Genomic DNA, 27,070 nt, shown 5'->3' on the forward strand with positions numbered 1-27,070 from the left:
AATAAAGAAATAAGCAGTTGTGAGGATTATCACTTCACACTTCAAAGTGCAAGTGAATTCCCTGTGATCCTGCAGGCAGTGCAAAAGTCTCCACTACTACAGACTAACTGTGAGTACAGTAAGGTTTTCCCCCCACCAAGGGAAGTATGGAGTGTTTTCAGCACTTTACTCATTCCCTTCAAAACTTCCAAGATGTAAAAACTTACCATCTCCTTGTAAAAGCTTCAAAAGCACTTAAATATTTTTCATTAAAATGTTTCAATTGTCCAAAATTCTATCATTTACGCTTCTCTGCTGCTTGGAAAAGCTACAAGGAGTATCTAAAACATTATCTGTAGCTCTTAGTTAGCTCCTCTCACTTCATTCCAAAGTCCAACACCATTGCATATCAGTAAGGAAGGTGGTAGCGTATAAATAAACATATTCTGACTTCCCTAACGAATCTGGTTCAGTGGCAGAAGGTGTTTCTTTAATAAATCACTGCACATACTAAATGGAGTCAACACCACCTACCCAGTAGGTCTCAGAATACAACTGTAAATAAAAATGTGTGTGTTTCTGATGGCACTCCAAACAAACTCTTTGCTTTTCACTGGTTACCATCTTTCAACAACAAAAAAAGGCCATGGTAATGACACACACATTCTGAGAACAGTAACCTACAGACAATGGAAACCCATGTAGGGACCAGAACTGCCCCACAGCTCTAGTGAAAGCAAACCATGCTTTTGAATACGAAACCCTGAAGTTCATACACTGCTGGGCAGGGGCAAAGGGAGGGTGGATACAGTATTTACCAACACAGCACTTCCCTCTTGCAAGAGTGACTGAGAAGCCTGCAGGGTCACAAGCAAATGAAGTGCACTGTAACTAGAAGACTAATGCAATCCTGGTGTATATACATAGCCTAGTGTCCAATGGGAATAATTTTACACTTATCTCTGATGAAATAATGAAAAACTGGAGAAAAAACAGAGGTTTTGAGAAAGTGCTTATGCATGAAGATTTGGTGTTCTTAAAGTCTATGCTTTTATTCTTATTGCATTATATATACATATAACAAAAATCTCACATATACAGGGTTTTCACTAGCATAGAGAAATCAAATGACTGCTAAAGCTTGACAAATACAGATTAAAACTGTGCCTTACTTCTAAACAGTAAAGATAATTAATTACTGGCACAGCTAATACAAGTTAAAGTAATTTAACACTAGCCAGAAAATATTTCAATAAAGGTTAATTTTTCCTGTAAGACATACATTCCATTTTAACCACAGTTGAAAGAATTAAGCTGGGGTATGCGAGGGATCAAACCAGATAATTATTATTCCATCTGGCCTTCAAAATTTCAAAATGGTTTTTCAGATACAGATAGAGAACAATGCTATTTGAGGTACTCAAAGCTAGTTTAACAGTGCTGCACCAAGAGCAATTTACTGAGTACACACGAGGTGGATGGAGTGCACTGAGCCCACAATCCTTCTATTCACGGCTTTCCTTGGAAATCCTTTCACTTCTTTGAGCACAGCTTCAGCTGTCTGCTCTTCCTGGAGGTTTTGTGGCAATTCAGAAGATTGAGGATGCAGTGACATGGTAAGAATTTATTCTAAAAACACTGTTTAAAAACAATGATATTTTAAAGGACAATTAAGACAAATTTTGCAGTTTAAAGAAAAGGCTAGATGATGTTTTTTCATTGTGGCAAGTGTTTAAATAAGCTGTAGCAGCTGGGTGCAGGAAAGAGAACAAGCCAGGTACTGCACCAACTGGAGTGACAATGAGCTCCTCTGTGGTACAAAACAATGTCTAATCTCTTACAATTCCCTTGCTCACTGACATTAATAAAAATACAATGGGACAAGTAATAGATTTAGGACAAGTGTATTGTCCTTCCTTCTATTTAATACCTTCACACAGAGCCAGTACAAGCTGTACATGATATAAGATTTACTTAGAACTAGATGCCAATAATGTTTATGAACCACAACAAGCACTTTCACCCAAAACATCCTACAGGCGTTCCAAGCAATGTAATTCATGTTAATAATCCCCAAATTCTCCTGTGTGGGTCATCCTTGTGGGCTCTGCAGCATTATACACGAAACAACTCAGTCATGTGTCGCTTCTCAAAGGAAAAAGCAAGCAAGAATAAAGAAAGCAGTCTATCTACAAGTGATTATTTCCAGCAGTTCAGAAATTCAGAACAGGGAAATTGCACTGAAGACTAAAATGAAATATCTTTCGCACACTTTCACTAAACTTTTCTAATTGCGTTAGCCAATCCACAAAAATTTCCAAATAAATCCATGTGTGAATGCATTTGTTGAAGATTCGTGTGAATTAAGCCAAATGAAAAAGGTGTCTTTTTCAGAATACAGCTAAGTTTGGCATATGTGCATACAGTTTAAAATGGCTTAGATCTAGACATACCAAGAGAGGCATGATTTACAAAATTAATTACCTTAAGCTACTTGTCAAATCTACACAGGAAAGATCAGCCTTGACAGAAAGTATTTAAGCACTGACTTCTCTTTGTCTACTGATAATACCAAAAAAATCCAAACGTGTGTTTACACATTATGTATTTTTAAGTCAGGCTTTACTACCAATCAATTCACAAACATCTGCCATGCTACATTCAAAATGTTCTCCAGAATGAACTTTAATTTCCTCTAAATACCACATTAAGCACAGTAAATGGACCACTCAAGATTTTAGGCATAATTATATGCATTAAGAATATAAATATTTTCTCGATTCCCTATGATTTAAGTTAGCAATTGTAAAAGCCATCAACAGAGAGTATGTCAACAGTGTGTGTACACTGCTCCTTTCTTTCATCTCCTGTGGAACAAACTGGCCTCTCAAACTCTCCTCACACAAGGAGACCAAAGAAACTGGCAAAAAAAAAATGTATACAATTCATCACTGTATTTATCTTCAACTCGGAATGAAAGAAAGGTGAACATTCCCAACTGACATCATCAGTTAGAGGAAATAAGAGTTCATCCATCCGTGAGAACTCTGGCAAGTGCTTGCAGCAAGAGGTCAGCAAATTCTGCCTGGCACATCCCATTCATCAGAATATTGCAGGAAGGAAAGCTTTTCATCCAGTATATATTGGCAATAAGAACAAACTGAATCCACCAGCTCTTTGCTGTATGTGAAGTATCTCCCATACCATACTGGTGATTTTAACAACAAGTGATGAACAAAAGAGCATCTTTCAAACAGTTACTATATTCTCAGGACAGGACCAGGACACTCAATGTAAGGGAGAAGAATGGAAGGGATTAAAGCTACTTAAACCACCATTAGGAAGATTTTGCTTTATTCTTCATAGTTCATATATGCTGACAAATACAATGACCATAGGCAGAGAGTAAGTATTCATTATTAGGTCACTGCCCATCACAGTAACAAAACAAAGCTTGGTGCCTTTAAGTTGAATATGCACTACATGGTTCTGGTACCATTACACTAAAAAGGAGTCTCTAACTGCTCTTTCATAATTGCAATTGCTTTTCCTTTTAAAAAAATGTGCTTGAATTGATAAACTAATCTTATTTTTAAAATGACAGACTTTGCAATAGACTTGTGAAAGCGTCCCATTCAACCAAACACTGGAAGTTCAAATCCAGTGAATGCTGATCCTCACCTACTGTAGAAGCCACCTTTCAACAGAAAATTGGAAGTTCAAACACTGCACATTGATTCTGACCTAAAGATTGTGTCTTCATATCACATACTCATCAATAATCTGCATCAACTCAACTATAAACAATACCCTTGTAGTCAGATGCGTAGATCTCAATGCTGTTAACGTAAGAATCCTTGTGTGCTGGAATTCAAGATTTTGGACACCAATAAAGGGCCAAGGAATCTGTTGCAGAGCTATCAATTTCTAAGGACTAGAACTGAATCAGGCTGGAAGGACATTGGAAGACAATCCTGAAATAATCTTTACTTCACTGTATTAGACTGTATTAACTTAAGAGACTTGTCTACAAGACTGAAAAATCCCACCAATTAAAAAATATTTTTAAAAATTAATTGTATCATTTGTCCATTCTGATTTATAAAGTCACACATATTTGAATTTTACCTTGAAGTTCCCAGCTATCCAAAATGACAGATCAATAATAACCTAATAATAAAGTTTAACTCAATATCTATCTCATGTCTCTGCATATACCAGCACCAGACAGATTTAAAATATAAAATCAAAAGTATTCTGACTGCTTTGTGAAATTATATTTGCACTGTTTTAATACATGCAAATAACAGGAATATATTTACTTTATAATATCTCTTTAGAAGGTTATAGCCAAAATAATATTTAAAGGTATATCAAGTCTGAAAGACTAGTACCCTTAGTGATTGCAGACAGTCATTTCTGAGAAGGCAGTGGGAATACTTGCAAAACAGACAATACATGTGTAAAGGAAGCTATTCCAAGCTTATATCAACATTACATGTTGGTGATCTTGGACCACATTGTGCCACTGATTTTTAAGTAGAACTTGAAAATTATTTCATTGATAGCTCTTTAACAATAGCCAGCTATTTTATTTCTGCTGACAGGGCATTGAGAAATCAGTTCTCTGAGAGACAGGACAGACAGTTAACACTACTCAACTGCCAAGCCAGGTCACTGCACAAAGGTAAATTTACCACCTGTAGGCAATGTGGGCTTAGACAGAGGAAAAATGATAATTAACAAGCTATAACACCATGCAAGAGGCAAGCAATCAAGTACAAATCTCAAATTTAAGTACTGTCGACTGATATACACTGTCATTTTTTTATTTTTCTCCTCCTAAACCTTTTGGAGATTTCAGACTACCAAGTTACAATCGTGGTGGCTTATTGATAAAGCAAATCTTCTAAAGCAGACGATTCATATTTATAAAATGAGACAAATGACTTCTATAGCTCTCAACCAGTTGAACTTCTTGAAACATTCTCCAACATCTTCACCCTGAATTGTTCCAAAAGGAATGGGGGAAAGTAAACAATAAAAAAGAGAGACACTAAAATTTTAACATTGTGCTTAAAAACAAAACCAAAACAATCTATGAATACCAAGTTTTTCCTTTGTAACCTCCTGGTTTACCTGAAAGGAAAAATGCCTGGGAACACTCGGTGCACAGACAAGAGCTGTTTGTTCCACATCTCTGCTAGAGAAGAAGAATATTGCTAAGAACAGAATATTAGCAATGGCTGTGTATTATACTGACACATAATTTAAAAAGGCAAATCCTGAGCAGTTCTCTCCCAGTCCTGTCCCATCCTCTATTTTTCTGAAGACAACCTGTTTTGAAAAAAGTAATAATTTCAGGCCATACTGTCTCTTCTTTTTTTTTTTTTTTTTTTTTTTCCCCTGGGAAAAGCAAGCCTTGAACAGTACCTGCAGGCTGCATGGAAACATTCCTAATTGTGCTGGACAGGGAACCCTCTCTGTGACAGACAAGCTAAATGCAGAATGCAATGGACTGGGGAAGTGCAGATTGATCGAATAGCCAAAGTATACGCCTAACATTTGGCTACCACTTTAGGAAGAAGGAATAATCTTTAACTGCTTTTTTCACTAATCCCACATGGATTCCCTCCTAGACCTGTAAATCATTTACTGCATAGTCAATCCTGCTATATTGTACTATAGTATATTGTATAGAATGCAACCACAGGCCTTCTGTGCAACACAAAACATGAAAGGAAAAGAGCCAAGGCAAACTGTACAGGAGTTCCTCACAACCCAGTGGATGAACATCTAAAGCCCAGTAGTGGCTGGAAATGCCCAAGAGTTACATAAATCTGTTTCTAGAAGCTGCATAACTGGACCTAAGGATTGATTTACCAGGACAAGAAAGGAGCTTTCACAGGCCTTCACCATTAAAAAAGTCCATTTTACGAAGTCTAGTGTATATACATTCCAATTCAAGCATACATGTCACAGGGAAGAGGGGCAAGAAGGTCCAAGATCAGCAAGATTCACAGGCATTATGTCCCACACCAATTCCTTGAAGAGATTCCCTAGTGACTACAGTTCCTACGTGCAGCTTTTGTCTCAAGGGAAGCATTAATTTGTGCCTCCCCACTCTGTTCAGCCACCCCTTCCCAGGAAACAAAGGAATTTCATGCCTTTGAGACCTCTATTGTTGTTGACAAACTCAGCTGAGACTGGTCATGTGTAACAGCTATTATTGGGAAGAGAACTGGCAGAGCAACATGACGTCAAGAACCCGATCTTTTCTGTGCATGTGTTCATAAAAACAGGATTAAGAAAACACAACAAATGACAGGAAGTGTGTGTTACAAATACAAGGTGACAGTCATTTTGACAGGTGAACTACAGATGAAGTAATAGTAAGGACACTGAAGGAAGAGGCAAAGAAATGGATGAGAAACTGAAGCTGGTTAAAGAAAGATTAATAATAAAGATTTTGACTTTTTCTTTAATCAATTACGATTGCATTTCTAGATTTGAGATTTTTATTTAGTGTCTCCTTTAATTTGAGAATAATCTGACATTTTCTGTTTTCACAGACATACCAACTTCCTGTGGTTAAAAAATGACTAAGAGCAACTCTTGTCATACCATTAGAACTGTACCTACCAGCCATTAAGATACACAATCACTATTACAAATTCTATTTAAAAACACACTTCAGTTATGATTCTTTGTAATCACAAAAGTGCCAACTTCTTCCTTCACACACGAAGAACATATATTGTGATATTAAATCCTCAAAGCATCCACAGAGGTACACTCAAAAACTAGACAGGAATGTTCCATCACAAGGAGCTGAGCAAAGCTGTTTCCAAAGACAGCCACACAACAAAGTGAGCGAGAAGAGCTCAATGCTGGGGCAGAACAGCATCACAGCACTCCTCATTTTCATCTTGTCATACCAACGTGAAATTTAGCTTTAGGATGAACTTTGAATTTGCTATGGACAGGATTTTTGCTTGCCCCTTCTTTAACATGAATTAAAAGGTGAAATACTGTGTGGATGCTATTTGAAACTGTAGGCATAAACTGCACTGTTCGTCTAAGCATGTGAAACCTTTTGTAAAAGATAAAAATCACTGCCCACATGTACCCAGGGCTGGGTTCACATGACAGATAAGACCTGAAACGAAGGTTCTTAAATGAAGGTTCTCCCTCTCTGGGCTTACATAAAGCCTTTAAATCTTCCAACAATAGCTATTTTTTCTGGCCTAGATGAATCAAGAAATAAAACAGTTTTCATGCCAGATGAAGACTAGTTTTTCACCAACAGAAGGTACCACAGAAGTGCTTTTTAACACTGCATCATAGACGAATATTTTGGAGAGGGATGTTCACTTTCAGCTCCTATCTTTTTGCAGACACTAGGCAGGGTCAACAAATTTCACTGCACTTCAATATTGGTAAATTAACCTGGCAGCACCAATATAACAATGTTTTTCTTTCTACTTGCTATCAAAAAACCCTTCTGAGAAAACAGTATTTTTTTAATATTTACTTGCTAGACATAAATAATCTATTTCCACACTGATACACTGCTGTAATAATTAGAGAATGCATTTTATATACCACCTGAAATATTTATAGAATATTAATGACAAAGAAAAATGAATGACTACTTGGAAAATGTAGGGGACTCAAAAGACAAGTGGCAGTAAAACGATTTGCAAAAAATATACTTTGAAGTTGATAATCATTACACATTAATAATTTACAAAGAAACACCACTACTATCCTGTGATAATTGAGCTCATTTAAGCAGCCTTCCACAATAACATTCTAAAATTAATTTAAACTAGCAGTCTTCATTTAACATGCACTAAAAGACACAAAGTGCAACCACACCAAAAAAAATGCATTCACTTGCTGGCTACAGGAATACTAATACCAATATCATAGTAGAACTTAACAGCAGGAATAATTCAGAAGTAACTCTGAATTACAACTCAGACATTGATGTAAGTTAGACAAAGGATTGGCAAGTCTCATACAAAGCTGTGTCAGTAAGAAAATAACAGCTAAATTTCAAAAGTTACAATTAGCTACATCTACGAAATCTTACACTGACAGCACAGCCAGTCATTCTAGTATTTTTTCAACTCATAATAATAATTACTTTAAAATACATATAAAAATAGTAGCAGTGCTTTGTATCACACATGTGGGATCAATAAGAAAACCCAACAATACAAATATTTCAGTTCAATGCTGAATGGACTTGATGATTTACTTTTATATGTCATATACTTACATATTCAGGTTTTAATTTCTTGTCTCCTCCTCTTACAGCTACTTTTTCAAGCTTATCTATGCTCTGCATGATCAGCTCCTCATCCTTAAGTCTAAGTTCTTCATGTATAATTTCAATGTCACGAACAGGATCTACACTTCCTTCAACATGAGTGATATCATCATCTTCAAATGCTCCTAAAACAAAAGAAAACTTAAATTACCTATTAAGCTAAAAATACAAGAAATATATATTTAGAACATACTATAATGAGTCAGAAAAGTTTGAAAAGCCACATGGTAGTCCTGCCCTTGTACAAATGCCCTGTGCAATGTTTTATATCAGACTAGTTTAGTATGTTAATTTACATATCAACTCCAGGATCTCTGTATACAAAACACAGCACTTTGCCATTTCAGGACAGGACTTCGAGAATTTAAGACTTTCTCTTACAAAGGAAAAGCTGGAGCAGTTTCCTGAAAATAGCTGGTGTGTTTAACAATATCTAACCTAGAAGTAGTAAACAGGGTAGCTAAAATGAACATCGTGGAACATTTTAATACACACAGTAATGATTACAAGAATCATGGAGAGAAAACCTTTCAAATCACCTTGGCATACCTTGCTGGCTGCCCAAGTTTACACATTAAGAAATGAAGAAGTTCTAGACAATGAATTCTGAAGTTCTGAATGACTCTTAGTGTTTCCAAGGGAAACAGGGCTTAGAAAAAAAAGGCCTGAAATCATCTGGCAGACCTCGTCCCTGTTTCAATCTACTTTATCACTGTGGTTCTGACGGTGATTAGATAATGAACCACTCAGACACACAATTTACACAGCAGCTAATTTCATCGGCCTGATTTGAGGGTATGGTTTTTAGGGGGCCATCAAAGAAGCAGATGAAGGTGCATTTGTCAAATATGAGTGACAACCATTCACAGTATCTGAACAAAATGGTGCTGGCCCTTATTAGAAACACATGCTATTATCACATATTTAAAGTGCAGTTGAAGCCATAATTTCAAATTGCCAACTGGAAACATAAGGTTAAAACAACCAGATATTACTGATGCATGTGTGCTGACTTCATGCCCTTCTGATGACAATCTGGCAACATAATTCAACTAGGATTGAAATTATCAGATAAGCAGCATCACTTAAAAAAAATCCTGCTCCCCCAAAAAATCAATACATATTTAAAAAATAAAAATATTAACAGTTAAAAAGAGTTTATTACTTCGTCCTGGATCAATTTTCAGAGTATTTGCAATGCCTAACCTGTAACATTAAAGATATGCATGAGAAATCAACCATGAAAAGAATGTTACTTGAACATTACCAAAATTAAAATCAACTGATTTCTTACACAGGAAAAAAATCCAAGACATTTATTGTACTGAAAAATATGGGAAACAGGGTAAACAACAAACAATTCCTTAAATGATAATATAGAAAGTTACGGGGGTTCTTTGTCATCATAAACATCTTAAACTTCATCTTTTGTTTTAACTTGCTGAAAACCAAGGTTTTAGCAACAAAGCTCTTAAATCAATGCACATGGAACACATGTTTAAAAGGCTGTTCATAGTCAAATATCAAAATCATTTTTATATAAACTTATGAACAGTCTTTCAAATAGTGGTTGCCAGAAGTTCCCTCCTCATTAACTGTTTCTCTCCAAAGTTGATCAGCGAACTCCCTGGATACAAGCAGAATTACCTCAGCAATGGATCCTGATGCTGGATATGATGGGAGAACAGGCTGCTCTGTTAAATAGAAACACTCCACACTAATCTACACCAGTGCCAGGCAATCAAGGAAGAGATACCATAGCCCTTGTCTTCCATAAATCCTGACTTGCACACCTGACCAAATGAGATATAGGCCGTTCAGATGAGCAAATACAAGAGAACAGTTTAACTGCTCTGTTCTAAATTACAAGGAAAATATTGAATAAAAAGGGTAGCAGTAGGAAGATGGCACCACACAGACCAACAAAAAGTCTATTTGCCTCAGCCTTCTCATCAGATATGTAGCATTCATTCAGCTAAAAGTTTAACTTTCTTCCTTGTATCAAGAAAAAAACCCTCCAATACCATGTAAATAATATATTCTCACATCCTTCTGCATCTGGAGTCCATAGATTTAAAAAGCAACAAAAATCCCCACACTATTAAGTCAGGGGAAAAGCTGCATGACCATGAAGCTCTTGCATTTAGAACACAAAAATAAAAAGTAAAGTAAACAGCTTGTTTTGGTCTTAAGGAAGAATGAAGCTTTTCTGAAAAAGCAAGTGTAAGGGGAATTAGCAACAACAAAAAACAGTTTGTATATTAGTTATACTTTTCTGTTTTCTTCAACAACACCTTCTTCATATCTTCCCAGTCCTTTCCTCCGCCCCCCAAAAAATCTAATTCTTTATTCATCTAAACCAAATTAATTCAGTGTATTTCCACACCTATAAAATTGACTCTAACTTCACCTTTGCTATCTTCTCAGCCCACTAAAGTCTTTAACGCATGGACTGTTCAGTGTTTTGCCAGAGTTTTCTTCAAGTCTCCTCCTTCCATCATGCCTGTGTCAGCAGCCATCCTGCCATTCATTCAGGCAACATGATGACAAGAGATCTGTCTCTGGCACAGGCATTTGCTTGCTTTTGTAAAAAGCCCCTCTTAGTGAGCTGATGATTTCCCACTAGAGGCAATAATTTAGCCTTCTTTCCACCTCACTGGGTTGCTTGACTCGTCTCATGGAATGAATGAACCCAAGATGTATATTCCTTTAAAGGCGCAGATTTTAAATTTAAATTTCCAATTCTACATTTAGAGGAATTCCTGTTTAGACAGACACAGTCCATAAGAAAGTGGTAGCTTTAAGATTTTTTTATACACAAAAGACCAAACTGGCAGTAACATCCACATCTTGGTACAAAATGAGAGATTCAAGGCAACAGGCACTGAGCTTTTTTGGTGAATCTTTTGATCAAAGTTTCTCAATGTCAACTTCAGTCATCAACCTAAACCAGATCACATTCTGACCAACATCCTAGCTAGAGACACAACAGGGATACTCCCCCAGGGATGAGGGAGACTCAAGAAGAAGGGAAGGAAAAGGCTGAGTGACACCACTATGATGAAAGTGCCTCAGTTTTCAACTTTGTCTCAATATCCATGCGGGATGTATCTTAAACAATCTATTATGCCAGCCTCCAGCCTACTCTGTAGTGATGGTCTGGTACAGATCACACTGAGCACTGTAGGGAATTCAATTCCAGTCTGCAGAGCTGCACGCAGACATAGCAAGCCAGAACTGGGGGTAACCTTAGGAATTAGGCTTTGGGCAAGAGATGAGATCTCTTGGAAAAAGTACAGCTGTGAGAAACCAGCAGTTAAACTACTAGAAAAATGTTTTACCCAATACCTGATTTTAAAAACTGCCTATATAAAAAGGCAAAGTAGTAGGAAAAAAATGAAGTTGTACAACTGAGTTTATAAATAAGACATACAAGAAAATGTGCATATTATTTACAACTTTCAATGATGAAAATAACAAATCTTACCTGAAATAGATTGTTAACAGCATAATGCTATTTACTACTTTGTCCTTCTGTCTTTGTGTGAAATCCCTCTGCCAAGCAAGGCCTTTACCTCTCTTTTGTTAGGGAAGATGATATAATAGCCCCACCTTCCCTGCAGCATACACAGCAGCAAAACAGAAAACCCAAAGGCTTTATTTTAAAGTACAATAAATGGGGTACTAAGAAGCCATCACTGTCCAATTAAAGGTAAAGATAATGCAATGGCTGTACAAGGAACACGATGCACAACGTGGACACAGGCTATGAACACTGAGTAGCACCAGACTAGTAGCTGATATGGTGCACTATGTAGAAAATCAGCCTGATGAAACTAAAAACTGCTGAATTGGAGGAAGTAAGGAAAATGGGAGGTGAGTCTTGAGATACAAGATACAGCAAACAAATGAGAATTTTGTTTTTCTGAAGAAACAGGTAAGGCTGTCTTGGGTATCAGGCAAAAAAACACAAAATCAGTTAGTTTGTGGACAATGAAGAAAAATGAAAAACAAACATTGACAAAGAAATCCTCAGATTGGCTTGTCTGATACTGCTCTCTCATCACAACAAAATCTATGAGAAAAATAATGGGGAAAAGGAAAAACAGATAGTTGGTAGTCTTATTTTGATCTCAAGCTGAATATAGCTTGAGAGCGTGGTAGAAAACTGAGGGAGCAAAGGTTCCCCAAAATTATACTAACAGGGCATCTGGGTGAGGAAGCAAAGGACTAGAATGGGATAGCTGTAAAACAGCAGAGACTGCAAACATGGCCACGTGTCAGAGGTAAAGCCCATACTGATGATGAGGTGTGTTTAAATTTGGTGAACCTCAAAGAAACCATGTCTGCCTTCTTGCTGACGTAATGAGGCCTCAATTTCTGCAAACAGGAGGGAGGTTTACAAGGTTAGTAACTCATTCACATAATATCCTCTGTAGTACATGCACACCTGCAGCATAGTGGCAGCTGAGCTCTCTGGGCTAGCATTCAAAGTTTTCATTAAGAAATCAATTTTTTCAAAGTTGTGCTAAAAAATTCATCTTTTAAAAAAGCTGTTGTGATATTTTGGAATTTCAACAAACAACAAATTGATCTACCTATTTATTTTAAAATACTAATTAAAAAGTATATTTACAATTAACATCTCCAAAACTAGGCACACCACTGTGTTCTCAAGACAGTATGACCTATGGACAATTACCTTCTCCAATGAATATAATGAAAATCCATTGTACTTCCCATGTCTTCACCAATGCATTTGCTTTTAAAACATAAGGGGCCTCGGCATGCCTCAAACATTACTCCAAACCACACCACCTTCCTACTGACTGCTTCCTTGAGTTATACTGCCTGTGCTCCAAAACTGCCCTCCTTCTACTGCAGGAAGCTATGGCATACTACTGTAAGAGGAAAAAGGAATCTGCCACATGGGCAAAAAAATACATACATAAAATAGACCTCCTCAAGAATCTCCCCAAAGAAGCATGTGTTTGTCAACAGCTAAGCTAATGACACAGCAGCAACAGGAAGGTCAGCTGGGAACCTCTAATCAGTAATTTCATTATTTAAAACATCATTGTAACTTCTCTGGCATCTCTCTGGTGTATCCTAGCAGAGGTAAACTATAATTTTATCAGAAGTTTGTCAAAAGGAAGTTGAAGAGAAACCATGTTTTTTATTTTAATTATCCTATATATATATAAACCTTTTCTCAAATAATCTCCCATTAATATCCTGATGGATTTGCACTCTACTTGTAAAAAACCCTGTCACTTCCTTTAGTGTACAACAACAAAGATTACAGAGCTAAAAACATCAGGCTCACTGCAAGTAAACATTTGCTGTGGTAAATTCCCTTAATGTCTTAGCAGCATCCAGATACTGTTATTAAAACAAGACAAATATTTAGACAGGAAAAGAGTAAAGCATAATACTGGAGCAGGATTCATGTTTGCCAGCTACAGCCCCAAAATAATGATATAAGCTGAAATTATTGGAAGTAAGGAGGCTGGAAATTATCACTGCCACACCCAGCTCCCTCTTCTGTCGCCCTTAGGTTCAAACTTGAAATATTCTTCAGTTTTGGGGAAGGGTTTGCCTTTAGCTGAGCACTTTATCCGGGCTGCTTGGGTCCAAGTGTGGTGGGTCAGAAATAATTTTTAAAGTGGCATTAAAGATATAATGCAGCCATAGCACATTTCTTTCAAATTATTGGCTTTAAAAAATGCAGAAAACAAAACAAACGAACAGAGAAGATGTGCAACTTGACTCTGTTTTGTTCCTGTGGAAGTGCAGGAACTGTCAATTTGTAAGGTCTTGATGGCAGCCAGGACACACAATCTAGATTTGTTCTTGACAAGCAAAAATAAGAGCACATAAATATGTATATAGGACAGCCGTAACGAATGTCACTTTTAAATGGTATCATCTAATGGCATGCACATTTCTTCCCATTTCTATCAAAATCAGCTTCAAAATTCCTTTGACAAAATTTACCTCTCAGCCTCCAGAAATTTTTGCATTGCTTATGTTATACCTGTCAAGATCTGATGACTGTATGTTATGTATTCATCTGAACAGAACCACTACACTTAGTTACAGGCTATCATCAACCAATTCATTCTCTTGCTAAAATCAAGTCATCCAATTACTCCTTGACTAATCAAGGCTGTTTTGGCTTTTTCTTTTTTCAAAAGGTACTCAACAGCATAAACAGTTCACTTACAAGAAATGGAAAGGGGCTAATCAGCAGAATTATTGTTTTGCTGCCACAATTTGCAGTATTTAAATGTAGTTGCTGATTGGACTGAAAGTTTTATGATATAGCATATAAAACTAGTTTGACATAAAAACGAAGAAGCTGCCTATAGCCTAAACCTTATTGTTTCTAGCTGCTCCAAGCTGCCATTGAGATGCTAAAATCCAAATCAAAATACTACTTCTAAACTTATCTTATTCTGCTCCTAATTGCAATTATGGAAATTAATTATTATCTTCAAGATTAATTTCTCTTTTATATACCAGTCGCTTCATTTCTCTAATTATCCTTACCCTTAAAATATAATGTAACCAAACATTTGGCTAACACTAAGCTTCACATAATGGCATTCTGGCATCTTGCATTCATTTACTAAAGGTAAGCAGTGTATTGGTACATGTTATGCTGCAATTAAGGGGGATATTTACATTTTGATCAGAATCTCAACTGCATCACAAGCCAAAACTCCCATTGGTATTTAGGGTAATGACCAGCATTTTTTGTCAATAAACTATAAGGGAATGTTTAGTAACACCACCACAAACCAGACCCAGAGAATAATTGGTACTTGCACTTCCTCTCCCACATACGTCCAATGACTGCTATCAAAAAGAGCTGCTCGGCACAGGCGGGCATGTCACATCATGATACACACACACCCCCTGCTACAAGCCCTGACAAAAATGAGCAATAATATCTATCTGGCCACTTACTGGTGGGAAAGGGGGAGAGAACAAAACAAACTAAAATACAGTAACTTGAGCGGGGAGCTAGAAGTAGGGTATTACTTTGAGCTACAAAAAACGAAGACTATAAATGTCAAAAAAATTTATAAATAATATCTATACTTAGACTGGCTTGACATGCTATCATCAGTGTTCCAAAGATTTAAACAGTAAAAGACAGTATTTCTGACTGAGGTACAGCTATATTTAACATTACAGAATATACTAAACTTTGATGACAGTACATTTTACTATCCATATTTATTATTAGAAGGAGAAAATAATACCATCAGGATCAACATTTTACAAACATTTTATAAACAGAGCACATGTTAACAAAGAACCAAAAATAAAGTAGGTTTAGCATGTTTTCCCTTACAAGCTAATTTCAAGTGAAATTAATCACCTGTAACACAAACCTAATATTCTTTAAGCAGAGTAATTTTCAGTTGAAGAAGATGCACCTGCCTACATCTTCAGCATAAGCAAAATCAAGTACAAAAAACATTAAATAAAACGTTGTAGTAAACCTTGACTTCTGAAGACAGAATTTTTTTAGACATCTTTTGTGGCTTTGTTTTGTGCTACAGCCCCTTAAGTTTTGTCTTCATAAAGCCCTAACTAGTTGTAATCACTTGCAGTCTAATTGTGGACATTTATCTGCTTTTCTTATGCATAGAACATAGCTATTAAAGCTGAATGGTGATGGTGTGAAGTATAGGTTAAATTGGGTGAAATTAAAGCAAATTACTCTGGGATGTGGAACTCTGAAAATAGAAACCGCCAATGATTTGCAACCCTCTTGATGATCAGCTTCACAGAACCCTAAATGACAAGAAAACTTACATATTTTAAAGTTAACTAGATTTTTTAAAATAATATGTATAAATGTATTTTAAATGCGAGCAGTCACTCTGGCAATAATTATTTTGTCTTACCTGCATCGTAAAAATATAAGAAAAGGTCTTCATTTCCATTTAAAGCACTTGATTTTTTCCTCAAGTTTAGCTGATTTTTAGCAACAAAAACCAGTTCAGAATATTAGGTGCAGCATGAATGACTTTGAACACAACATTGCAGTTTATGTGTACCATATGGCTATACAGACACAGGATGGTAAAAGCAGCTGCTTTGGGCTTTCTTGACTGGTGCAGTACTAAGACTTAATTCATTACTTACCTATATAAAAGACAAGCAGCTACATTTACCCTGCTGAGCCCTAACACCACAGCAGTCAGGAGAGAGCAAACCGCTCCCCAAAAGTCTGAAATGGTGGCTGAATGGCAGCCCTTTCAATATCAAATCTATTGGGAGCATTTGACAAAAAAGGGCACGTCTGTTTCTGCACTAGCAGACACATAATGAGAGCATGGAGAAGCAATACAGGACTCTAAATGACTGTAGTATCAACTTCTTAAGCATACAAAGAATTTACATTTGCATAAAAGTATTTGTAAAGCAAGTATTGCACAAGGTCAGAGATAAAAATTATAATCTGCCCAGGAAACACTGAGGCAAAGCAATTCACTTCAGGACATGAGTCTTGGCAGAAGAAACCACAATCCAGTTCCTGATGGAGGCAGATTTATCAGAGAAAAGTTGTTACCAACACAGTCACTCCAATGAGTTTCTCTGTACAATTCTGCTCCATAGCTCCTACTCTTGAATGTGCCTGACAAATATTAGTATTTATTTCAGATGTAAAGTGTGTTTAATTGCCTCTGCTCTTTCATCCTGGCACCACTGGGCTGTAGCCATCACTCCACAGGCAAAACCTTCTGCCTGCTGAGATTTGCTATCAAGTTGGTCATACTGAATAAAGGACATTATTTGACAGCTGTAGTAATAAATCTTTGAGCCCTTTGTCCCCGTTTGCCAAGGGCTTGCTCTGACTGCCCTTGATTACGTATTTTAAATACTATCACTGCACTTCCCACCAAATAGTTGGGACACGACTGGGACATACTCCTTAATTTACTTTCTTGCAATGTGTTACCTGGGTAATTCACACAGATTCACTACCAGAAGACACCTTGGGAAGGGCAGCACTCGATGTAGAACTTCTTGAGATGGCTAGCATGTCACATAAATTGTTTAAAATTCCCTCCAAAATACTAGTCTATTTGTTCAGATTTTTACAAACCACAACTGTGTTAACTGGAAGAAGGGGCAAACTAGGAACGTAGCCGGGTCAAAAGCTGAAGAATGCATATGCTTGCTTCAGAGACAAGCACTCTTGTCACCCTGAGCTCAGTCCTGCTCTATTTTATGTTTCTTTCTGTTCTAATGACTGAAAATCTTCATTTGTGAGTTTAAGTCATGAAAAGAGAAGCAAACAGGAACAAGGAGGATTCTCCACAGAACTCCCCTCCCTGGTGAGTGTTCTGCAGCAGCACTGCCTGCATAAAGCATACAGCACACAGGAAGGTCTGGCCACAAACATCAGTGGATAACTTCTAACATATCTCTGCGTACCATACATCCAGATTCTCCTACTCAAAAGCAGACTGAAATTCATGTATTTGCAATCTGATGGAAGCTACACTGTACAAAAACATGGTTCCTAAGCAGAAACCATTTGGAAAGTAGAAATATGCCCATATATGTAACTGTGCATTCATACTGCTTCCAGAAACTCACAATCACTGTGCTGCATTTTACCCCTTTTTTTCTGAAGGTCAGTTATCCTGATCTTCTCTTTAGGAATACTCAGTTTCAAGCTCTATGGTGCCAGTCATATCTGGAATCTCTGAGGGTCGCCATAACAAAATATAACTGCTAGCAGTAACTATGTTTTTAAGAAAATATATCTACAGAGATCATGGATAGCAACTAGCAGCCATTAGCAGAAACCCACAGCGCAGTTCTACCTGGTCTGGAATGACCAGATACATAGGAAACATCTTAAATATTCATGGACTATTTATCTGAGTCACAGATTGATTATGTCAAAGGTGCAGTAATATAAAAAACCCACTTGAGCTCTGAAGTTTTTATTGGGTCTGGAATAGCACTACTTAGAGGTTTCCATGACTGTACTCCTACTGAAACACTCTGAATTCCTAATGCTACAACAAAGTCCAAGCCACTAAACTCTACTGAGCCCACTCTGACTCCTGTGCAGAGATAGTTCAGCTCCCTGTTCCACATTCTTCACAGCCTGGAAGGTTATCAGACTTTGCAAAATAATGAACAGAGAATGAGCAGTTCAGTTTAGCACAGAATGCGAAACTACAACCCCTCCTGAAACCCACAACAAAGAATATATAATTGTTTCAATACAGCAACTTCTCTTCAAAAGCATTTAAAGCAGTAACTTAAGACATATAAATACAAAGGAAAAAAAAAAAAACTCAGTAAGAAGTTTTCTATGAGAAATTACTTATCCAAGAAGATTCCAAATATTCCAAAAGTTAAAATTACGTTTTTGCTATGATAAAACAACAGCCCTACAAAACTGTCAAAACTCCTTGCAGTGCCTTACAAAAATGCTATAAAAATGGATTATAGAATTTGACTGGTGAGAGGGAAAAAAAGCTATGTTTACAGAGCAGTCATTGTTTACCAGAAGAACAAGATAGTATTTGGAAGAAGAATACTTACAAGGAGTCATAAACTCAGTCCATCCCATGTTAACCAAGAACGTTATTCTCCATTATCTCAATGTTTCTCCTTTGAGGATCTATTTTGTTGCACAAGGGAGGTGTGGAGGAGTAAACATACTTAAGGGAAGACCAGCCAATGTATAACAAAAATGAGAGTTAAAAAAGATTTAGATCAGCAAATATTGTTTTCTCAGTGCCATTAGGTAGTCATATGCCCTATATAAGTTTGTAATGAAGTGCAGTGTTGCTAAGTGAATAAAATAGTTTTAAGAACAAAAGCAAAATGCTTCTCAGAAAATTTACCTTACAAAAATGTGCCTCATCATAAAACCTTCCCTCTGGACGTTCTGACCCACATTCATAGTGTAAAACAAATTTAATGCAAAAGAAGCAATACTATTAATCCAGATTTATCCTTTGCAAATCAATTCCAATTTTATAAGAGTGTTGCCTCTGGGTTTTGAGGAAAAATAATTAATAACAATCATTTTAAATATACCATTAGCTTTAGCTGCATCATTAGGGTAAGAGCTTATTTTTCCAACACTATTTTTCACATGTTTACTTCTCTACAAATTAAGAGATGTCACAGTTCTTAGGACCTCACATTAACAGTACAGGCTTGCAATTAGAAGAAATAACAAATTATCTTTTTAGAACAGAATCTGAAATACTAAAAACACAAGGTAATATATAATTTGCATCTTAGCTGAGATGCTAAACTTGGTAAAGAGGGTTTGCAACATTTCCTGTTCAATATTCAGATCTTCGTTTAACAGCTGACCACATAAAACTTGATATTAATATTTTATTTTGGATGTTAAGTGTCTTCCTTTACAATTATCAAAAAAACATCCCATCAAAAAATTAAAAAATTGCTTGCTATACATTGTCTGGCCCATCATGTGGGAAGTAAAGAACTCATTTTGTACATTATTTCAGTAAAGGAGTCCCTAGCCCTCAGACATTCACTTTTTTTTCCTAGCAGCATTTTACTTAAATGGCAACTATATTGTGGAACATATCAATTGTGTTCCGTAACTATCTGGCACCACCTAGTAGCCACTGGTATCTTCTTTACTAGAAACCATTAAGAGATTGTGTTAAGAAATTGTGAAAGGGTGATACTGAGTATGCAAGGAATAGTAACTCAGACTTCTTGAACATCACATGGTCAAGAAAATATTTTATGTTGAATCAGGTAGGCAGGTACAGTCACTAACTACTTGTGTACTGTGCAGATGACTTCTGGCTTCCTTGAAAAAGTACATTAAATACTTGTGTGTATGTTGGAGTTTTCAAGCAATCTAACAATCTGCTAGCAAATTTTAGCAGCAGTTGACAACATGCATTATTTTATGCATGTATGCAAAAAACTGGCCTGTTATTCCCTTTTCCTATCCTCAAAACACACAAATAAATTAGAAACTACGAAAGAAAACATAAGCTTTGATTAACCTGAGTCCTCAATATACAGGGTGTTTTTCCATGACTGCCAGAGCAGAGTGCCTTGTAGGCCCTAATATTGGGGAGGGGGGATGGAAGAGGACAAATATTAATATATCAGGGCTACTTCATTATGTTCTTGAGGTGTGACTGGGTAGAAATCTTTATTTCCAACAGTATTACTCCTTAAGCCTGCAAGCAAATACAAATATGCAGCCCCGCTGTTCTGCTCCTTGCAAAATAAATATATGATATTTTTGCAACATCTAACCACAGCTTTTTAAGCTGAAACAGTTGTTCTTCTTTTACTTTAGATGTCAAATCCATCACAGAAAAGAATTTTGTTTTTAAAAGACCTCCTCAATGAAGCAGTTCGTCTCCCTGCCATTTAGCTCACTATATTTTTACAAGCACCAGGCTGAGCAAACTATGATTGAGAGAAGCCATCTTATGCACATTGCTGTTGTCCCACATCATTCAGAACAAACCTTTTTAGATCGTTAACTACCACAGGAGTGCTGATTACACAGGCACCAGCAATTTCCTAACCAATGACCACCTGAACAATGATGTGTTCAGCTTCTCAGACCCTGAAGCCTTTCAGAGGTGAATCATTTCACAGTTTGGAACTAGATCTCCATAGCAACTTCCCTTTGAGGGTTTTAGAATCACCATCCCGTAATTCTATGATCATCAAGCTCAACCATTCCCAATGGTTCTTTTCACAGCAGATGGAAAAGGAAGCCTTGAAATTTTACAGTCTATTTCAAGCAATTCATCTGGCAGCCTATTAGAATTCAAAATATTTCGACCTTCAATCACAAAGCATGTTATCTGAAGCTGTGGTGATCTCAAGTCAAGACAAGCAGACGTTTTAGTCTAATCATCCATGATGAGAAGAGACTGACAAAAACTCTTAATTCAACCACCATCAAAATGCTTATTTTAACTGCATGAAAGTCTTTCAACAGGCAATGAAAACACACCATGTACCATTTTATCACAACCTTCCATTCAAGGGAAATACGAATTCTGAATATTGGCATGGATCTTTGCACTCGCTGACTGCTTTTGAACAAATATCTCCTCCTTGGAAGTCAGTTTAAATCCAAATCTACCACTTTTTTTTCCAACAGCTGTCAAGGAAAATGATAGAAGCAAACTGCAATTAAACTTCTCATGATTTGAGTACAATAATGCTGCAAATGAGTTACTTATTGATAGATCCAGTTCATTATAGGCATCTTCTAAGAAAGACAAATCACTTACTACTCAGAAAATAAATACCTATTAAATTATGAAAACACAGCATTGGCTAAAATCTTGAAGCAAAGCTCAGTTTTCATGATAATCATAATCAGAGGGATGTTTAAAGTTGGGGATTTTTTCCTTTTTCTGTTCCCAATTTCTAGCTCAATTCCCTCTGGCATTAAAGAAATATTTCCCTTCTCCTGAATGTTTCAGTCAACCACTGAAACAATCCCATCAGGGCACAACAGCTTTAAATTTGAAAATATTTTCACCTAAAAGCCCAGGCTGATTCATTTATATTCATCAACCTTAAACACAAGCTAAATTTGAATGTTTTAAGATCTCACCTATGCAATGCTATACATTTCCGTGCTATTAATATAATTATCTGGTGACTAAAGAATGCAGAAGACTTCAAACTTTTCATGTGTCAAAATGCCACTAATAGATTTTTACAGAATGAGCAGTAAGTTTGCTTTAAAAAAAAAAAAAAAATCACCATTTAGTGACTTGGCAGTGAGATGCTGATATTTAACAAGTGCAGTAAAATGCATGAAACTTAAAAGGAACAAGAGAAGGCCCCCACCTGCACCCAGGCCCCAATACCCAGGAAGAATAGTGAAATAAGGCAAATTAACATATATGTTATATTTTGTAACATTCATAGAGGAAGGAACACTTAATTGTTTTACTTTCTTTGAATGAAAAAGATGCATATTCAGAGTCCCTAAGTAGTTACTTAACTGAGAGAGTGGCCACAATTGAGACCCTCTCCACAGCACTTAAAATGCCACATTTTATTAGCCTACAGAGAAAAGAACAACCACCTCCCCCTTCACTGACCTTATTCTCCTAGATATCAGCACTGCTGAGCCATACTCTTACACTACTTCAAAGAAAAACTCTTTAAAAATTAGAAACCTATTAAAATAACACATAAAACTAGAAGATCTTGAATATATGATTTATTGAGTAGTAGCTTAAACTGAGAGTTAAAACATTGGTGAAGTAATTTTGAAAGATTACTGTAAAAGAAGTGATGATGAAAATCTTTGGGGGAATAAATTGGCACAATAGAGGATTTATCTTCACATATTTTTCACTGTTTGCAAAGTAGCCTGAGATCAGAGCTACACAGCTGCTTACACTGTACTACTTGAAGATGTGAAGGGAAGTATCTGAACATAACCACAAAATTTAACTGAGGATGAAGCTAGAATTTAAGATAGAGTAAAGCAAATAAAAATGTTATGCATCAACTAAAAATGTAAACTGTTTATTTCTATTTACAATCAACAGAAATAAACACAGACTTTATTCTAGCAATCTGAGAAAGAAACACCATGGGAAAAAACCTTGAGTATGTTAAGTACCATCTCCTGCAAAGACCAGAGATTACAGCAATTACATATGAACAATATTAAAATTCTTCGTGGTTTTCAATGCTAGATCAGTTACTACTGCAAATATCTTTTTAAAGAGACAGAACAGTTACAGGATATGTTTTACAATGCTCATAATTTTTGCTAAAAAAAATTTTTCAACCTTTTTTATTTCAGTATGAAAGGCAATCAAGTATCTTTGTTATCAGATGGTTTAAGTCATCTATAATGCTTAGCTTACTCCTTTTTGTCTGTTTACCAAACATAACATAACCACCATGTATAACCCTTCATTCAGCATTCGGTCCAGCTGAAATTGAAAATAAAACTGCCCATGACCACCAAGTTAATTAGACATCTGGCTAATTAAAAAGTACAACTGTCACTGCAACAAAACCTCCATGTGTAGACAGAATTATATACATGTAATTTTGCAGTGTAGCTATTGGTACATGTAATTTGAACAGGAGCATTTTAAAAAAATTCTTTAGTAATAGTAAATTTAAAGTCTCTTATATTGTACAATTAGATTGGCAGCAAATGATACCTAATAGTAACACATATGCAAATCATCCTAGAGTTACATCTTTACAATCTATTCTATGATTATGCACACGTTTTAAAGTATTTTCATGGTATTTTACCAGATATTTCTCATAAATATTGATTTCAAAATCTAGGAGGTAATTCTTAAACTTGTGTTCATATGTCTCTAAGAATGAGAACTGCACTTCCAGCTTTTCCTCTTCCCAATATTCCCACTACCATATCTGAAAAATGTCATCTTAAGCACAGTAGTTATATATTAGCTCACCGTTTAACAATCTAGAATAACCTTAAGTTTATTTCATAACATATAATCAAGCAGCATACAGTAATTAAAGCACACTGAAAACAGCAGTTACTAGCTAATTAACATTACAGAAACACTTTTCTTAATGCCAGAAAAAGACAAAGATTATATAAAATACTGTAGCATGAGGAAGAGTTTGTTATGAACCTTTTTGTTTAAAACATTGAAAATTTCAACTTGAGAATTTGAAGTTAAACTACTTTTAATTCATGAATTGAAAATGTCAGTGCAGGTTCTGCATGATTAGGTAAGCCACTCAGGGACTAGCCTTGCACCACATTGTTCATGAAGGGCAAGGACCATTCACATAAACCGTTGCGTCCCTCAGGACAGCTCACCATCCATAAACATGCCCAACCTCTCCATTACCCTCATTCATGCAGAGTTGAAGAAATAATACAGTCTCACTGTGTTCATGGCCATAGGATTCTGGCTTCACCACAGCACCTGAACTGCACCTAGGGACAAGCAGCAAAGGCTGTCTCGGGTTGTGACAGTGACAGACACCCCGGGCTGGAGTTTGGGGATGGCTGCCAGACAGCCTCCGTGCTCTTCTGAACACACTGCTTTGCAATGCCAGTACAGCAGCAGACTTTGTCAGAAACTTATTTTCTGCTTTGCTATTAAATTACTACTTTAAAACAGTGACAGTATTTTACCTCTATATGCTATTTTTAAACCCACCTTCTATTTATTACATATTTTATATTTTATATCTATCTGTATTGAAAGTAAAACCTAAAAAGGCTTTCGAGGTAAAATTGAGTGCACAATCAGCTCTAGCAAGCAATCTCTGTGGAGACCAACACTTTGATGTAAAAATATACTCTGATATTTTTCCCCATTATTTGTATCACACCATTATTTACCAGTGTCCATATATTCTTATCTGTTCTGATATATTTTTATCACTTAACAGAATTTTTCAGTGTCAGGAATTGTCACTTGCCATGTTTTCTAAGCTTGCAAACACAGTGCACATGCAGGTGTATTACCTTTCTGCACAGTTTCGTGATGACTAGATGGGCAAACACAAGGATCACAGCTACAAAGCAGTAGCTGGTTAGTGGCAAATGACATCAGGCATTCCATAAAGTCTGGCACACAACCACAGCTAATTTTGTGCTCACATCCAGGTACAGGGCAGTGCACAGGCAAAAACACGGCCAACACCAAACGGAGGGCAGACTGCCTTTCTCAGTAGTATTGCCTTCATTTCCTACGCACTATAAGCTGGCAATTCTATGCACACCCTTGCAGGGCTTCTTTAAATTTTGAAATCCAACAGATGTGCTTACACAAAGGTACACTCAAATTCTCTACACATGAACGTCTGTATGAACATTTGTATCACACAGCAAAGAAAGCCTGTATCAAGCAGGCCACCTCAAATTGCTTCTCAGAACAAGGAAACATGTATCTTAAAACATTTCCTATCTGATAAAGTATTTTCAATTCAAACCTTGCAGAAAGAAAAATAAATACTAATTATTCTTAGACAGAATGAAGATTCTCTCCATCTCAAAACACTCAAAGAAACTCTTCAAAAGAAAAGTATCATACTGGCCATCATGCTTCTGGCAATTTTTGAAGTCTCTGAAGCAAGTCGTTGTCCATCAGACACCCTTAAATCTACCAAAAAAGCTTTCATCCAATTGTTGTAGGAAGGTTCCTTGCAATTTTGCCCCAAAAGCTATCATGTAGTATTTGTCTTGGATCACATCTATCCTGAAGAGGTTATCATTATTATGAAAAAAAGAATTATTTTAGGGTTCCTAAACTAGTATACTCTCAGAAGATGCTGAGCCACAATACTTAAACTTCTTCACAATACATGAAAGATGACAAAGCTCCCCAAATTTCAAAGGATATGCAAAAGGCACATGCAATATTCAAACATTTACATCAATGCCTCTAACACTACTACTGTCGATGCCCCCCAGACCAGCCAGTCAAGCACCACCATCCTTTCATGCAGTTTCACTCAACTTGCAGCCTGCTCACCCTTTGACACAGGACAGAGCTTACAGGAGCAAGCCAGAGGCCAGAACTGTTCTAGTAGATTTCACGCCCCTGCTAGTTCACTGACAGAAAAGATTCCTTAAGATTTACATCCTATTTTAAAGTAACCTTATGCTTCCAAATGAGTTTGTTATAAAAAGACAGTTCACTCTTGAATTTTTCTCTTTCTGTAACAACCTTGATACAGAATACTGGATGTACTTTTTACATAATGTTATGTTCTAACCTAAATTAGATCAGGGATTAAAATAAAAACTCAACTATATCACATAACAGAGAATGAAAGTGCTACTATTTCATTTTGATACGGCAGGAAAACCTTATTTCAGATCTTTTGAAAATATGCTTAAACTTCAAAAAGTTTAGAAGAAACACACAACAAATCAACAAGAGACTTTTCTTTAAAAAAAACAAAGTTCAAAGAAAGCAGAGATGTTGCAATGCTCTGAAAACAGTATATATTTTGTTTTTCAGCTAGCCAACATTAACTGAATGCTTAATTTTCAAACAATTTGTGTCTATAAAAATTTTCTAAATTTTATGACATGCTACTGCAGAAGAAGGAAACTTCCACAAAGCTATAAAGCCATTAAGTTTCCATTCTGACATTCATTTACTATTACATACGCATATAAAATCTTTCTCTTTAAATAAATTAGTAGGCAATACAGCTAAGAAAAAACATGTTAAGTGAACAAAAGATGGATTACTCTTGACTAGACTTTCCATTTTGGTGAAAAATCAGAGCTCTGATCACAGGCAAATTCTCTGTGGTTTGCTGATTACTAACATTAGAAATGTTCTCCAAATCATTTGAATCATCTGTTCCTTTACAATGTGCTTTCAGTTACTTGTTTTCAATCTTCAATACAACACTGCTGATAATATTACAATATCCCTTCCTCCTAAGAGAGGCAGTTAGACCCTGTCTGCATTCCATAGGAACACAGCCTTGCTCTCGGCTGCAGCTCCATCTGCCCTTCTCCCCCCCGCAGCCAGCCCAAAGCCCAGCTTACCCATCTACTCACTCCATCAAGACACAAAAACTGGTGGCATATGATACTGATTTATGAATTCAAACTGCATCAAAAATTCAAACTGCATTTAAATACAAGTACTATCTCCCCTTACCAAGATTTCCAAAAGGTTCTTTCTTCTCAAAAATGCTGAATGTTTCAGCCTAGTTTTGTGGAAGTATTTCTATGCAGTG

At 36.4% G+C, this 27,070-nt stretch overlaps 1 protein-coding gene across 5 annotated transcripts in view; it reads right to left on the bottom strand.

The window, feature by feature from the left end:
• OLA1 (Obg like ATPase 1) overlaps window positions 1–27,070 on the bottom strand; it is a 106,467-nt gene that overhangs the window by 42,828 nt on the left and 36,569 nt on the right. For all 5 annotated transcript variants that reach the window (XM_068195913.1, XM_068195910.1, XM_068195911.1 and 2 more), the window contains one exon: window positions 8,267–8,442. In XM_068195913.1, coding sequence (XP_068052014.1) covers window positions 8,267–8,442 — 176 coding nt within the window. The remainder of the gene's footprint in view (window positions 1–8,266; window positions 8,443–27,070) is intronic.

The sequence above is a fragment of the Anomalospiza imberbis genome, chromosome 7 (genome assembly GCF_031753505.1).
Source record: "Anomalospiza imberbis isolate Cuckoo-Finch-1a 21T00152 chromosome 7, ASM3175350v1, whole genome shotgun sequence".
Taxonomy (NCBI): domain Eukaryota; kingdom Metazoa; phylum Chordata; class Aves; order Passeriformes; family Viduidae; genus Anomalospiza; species Anomalospiza imberbis.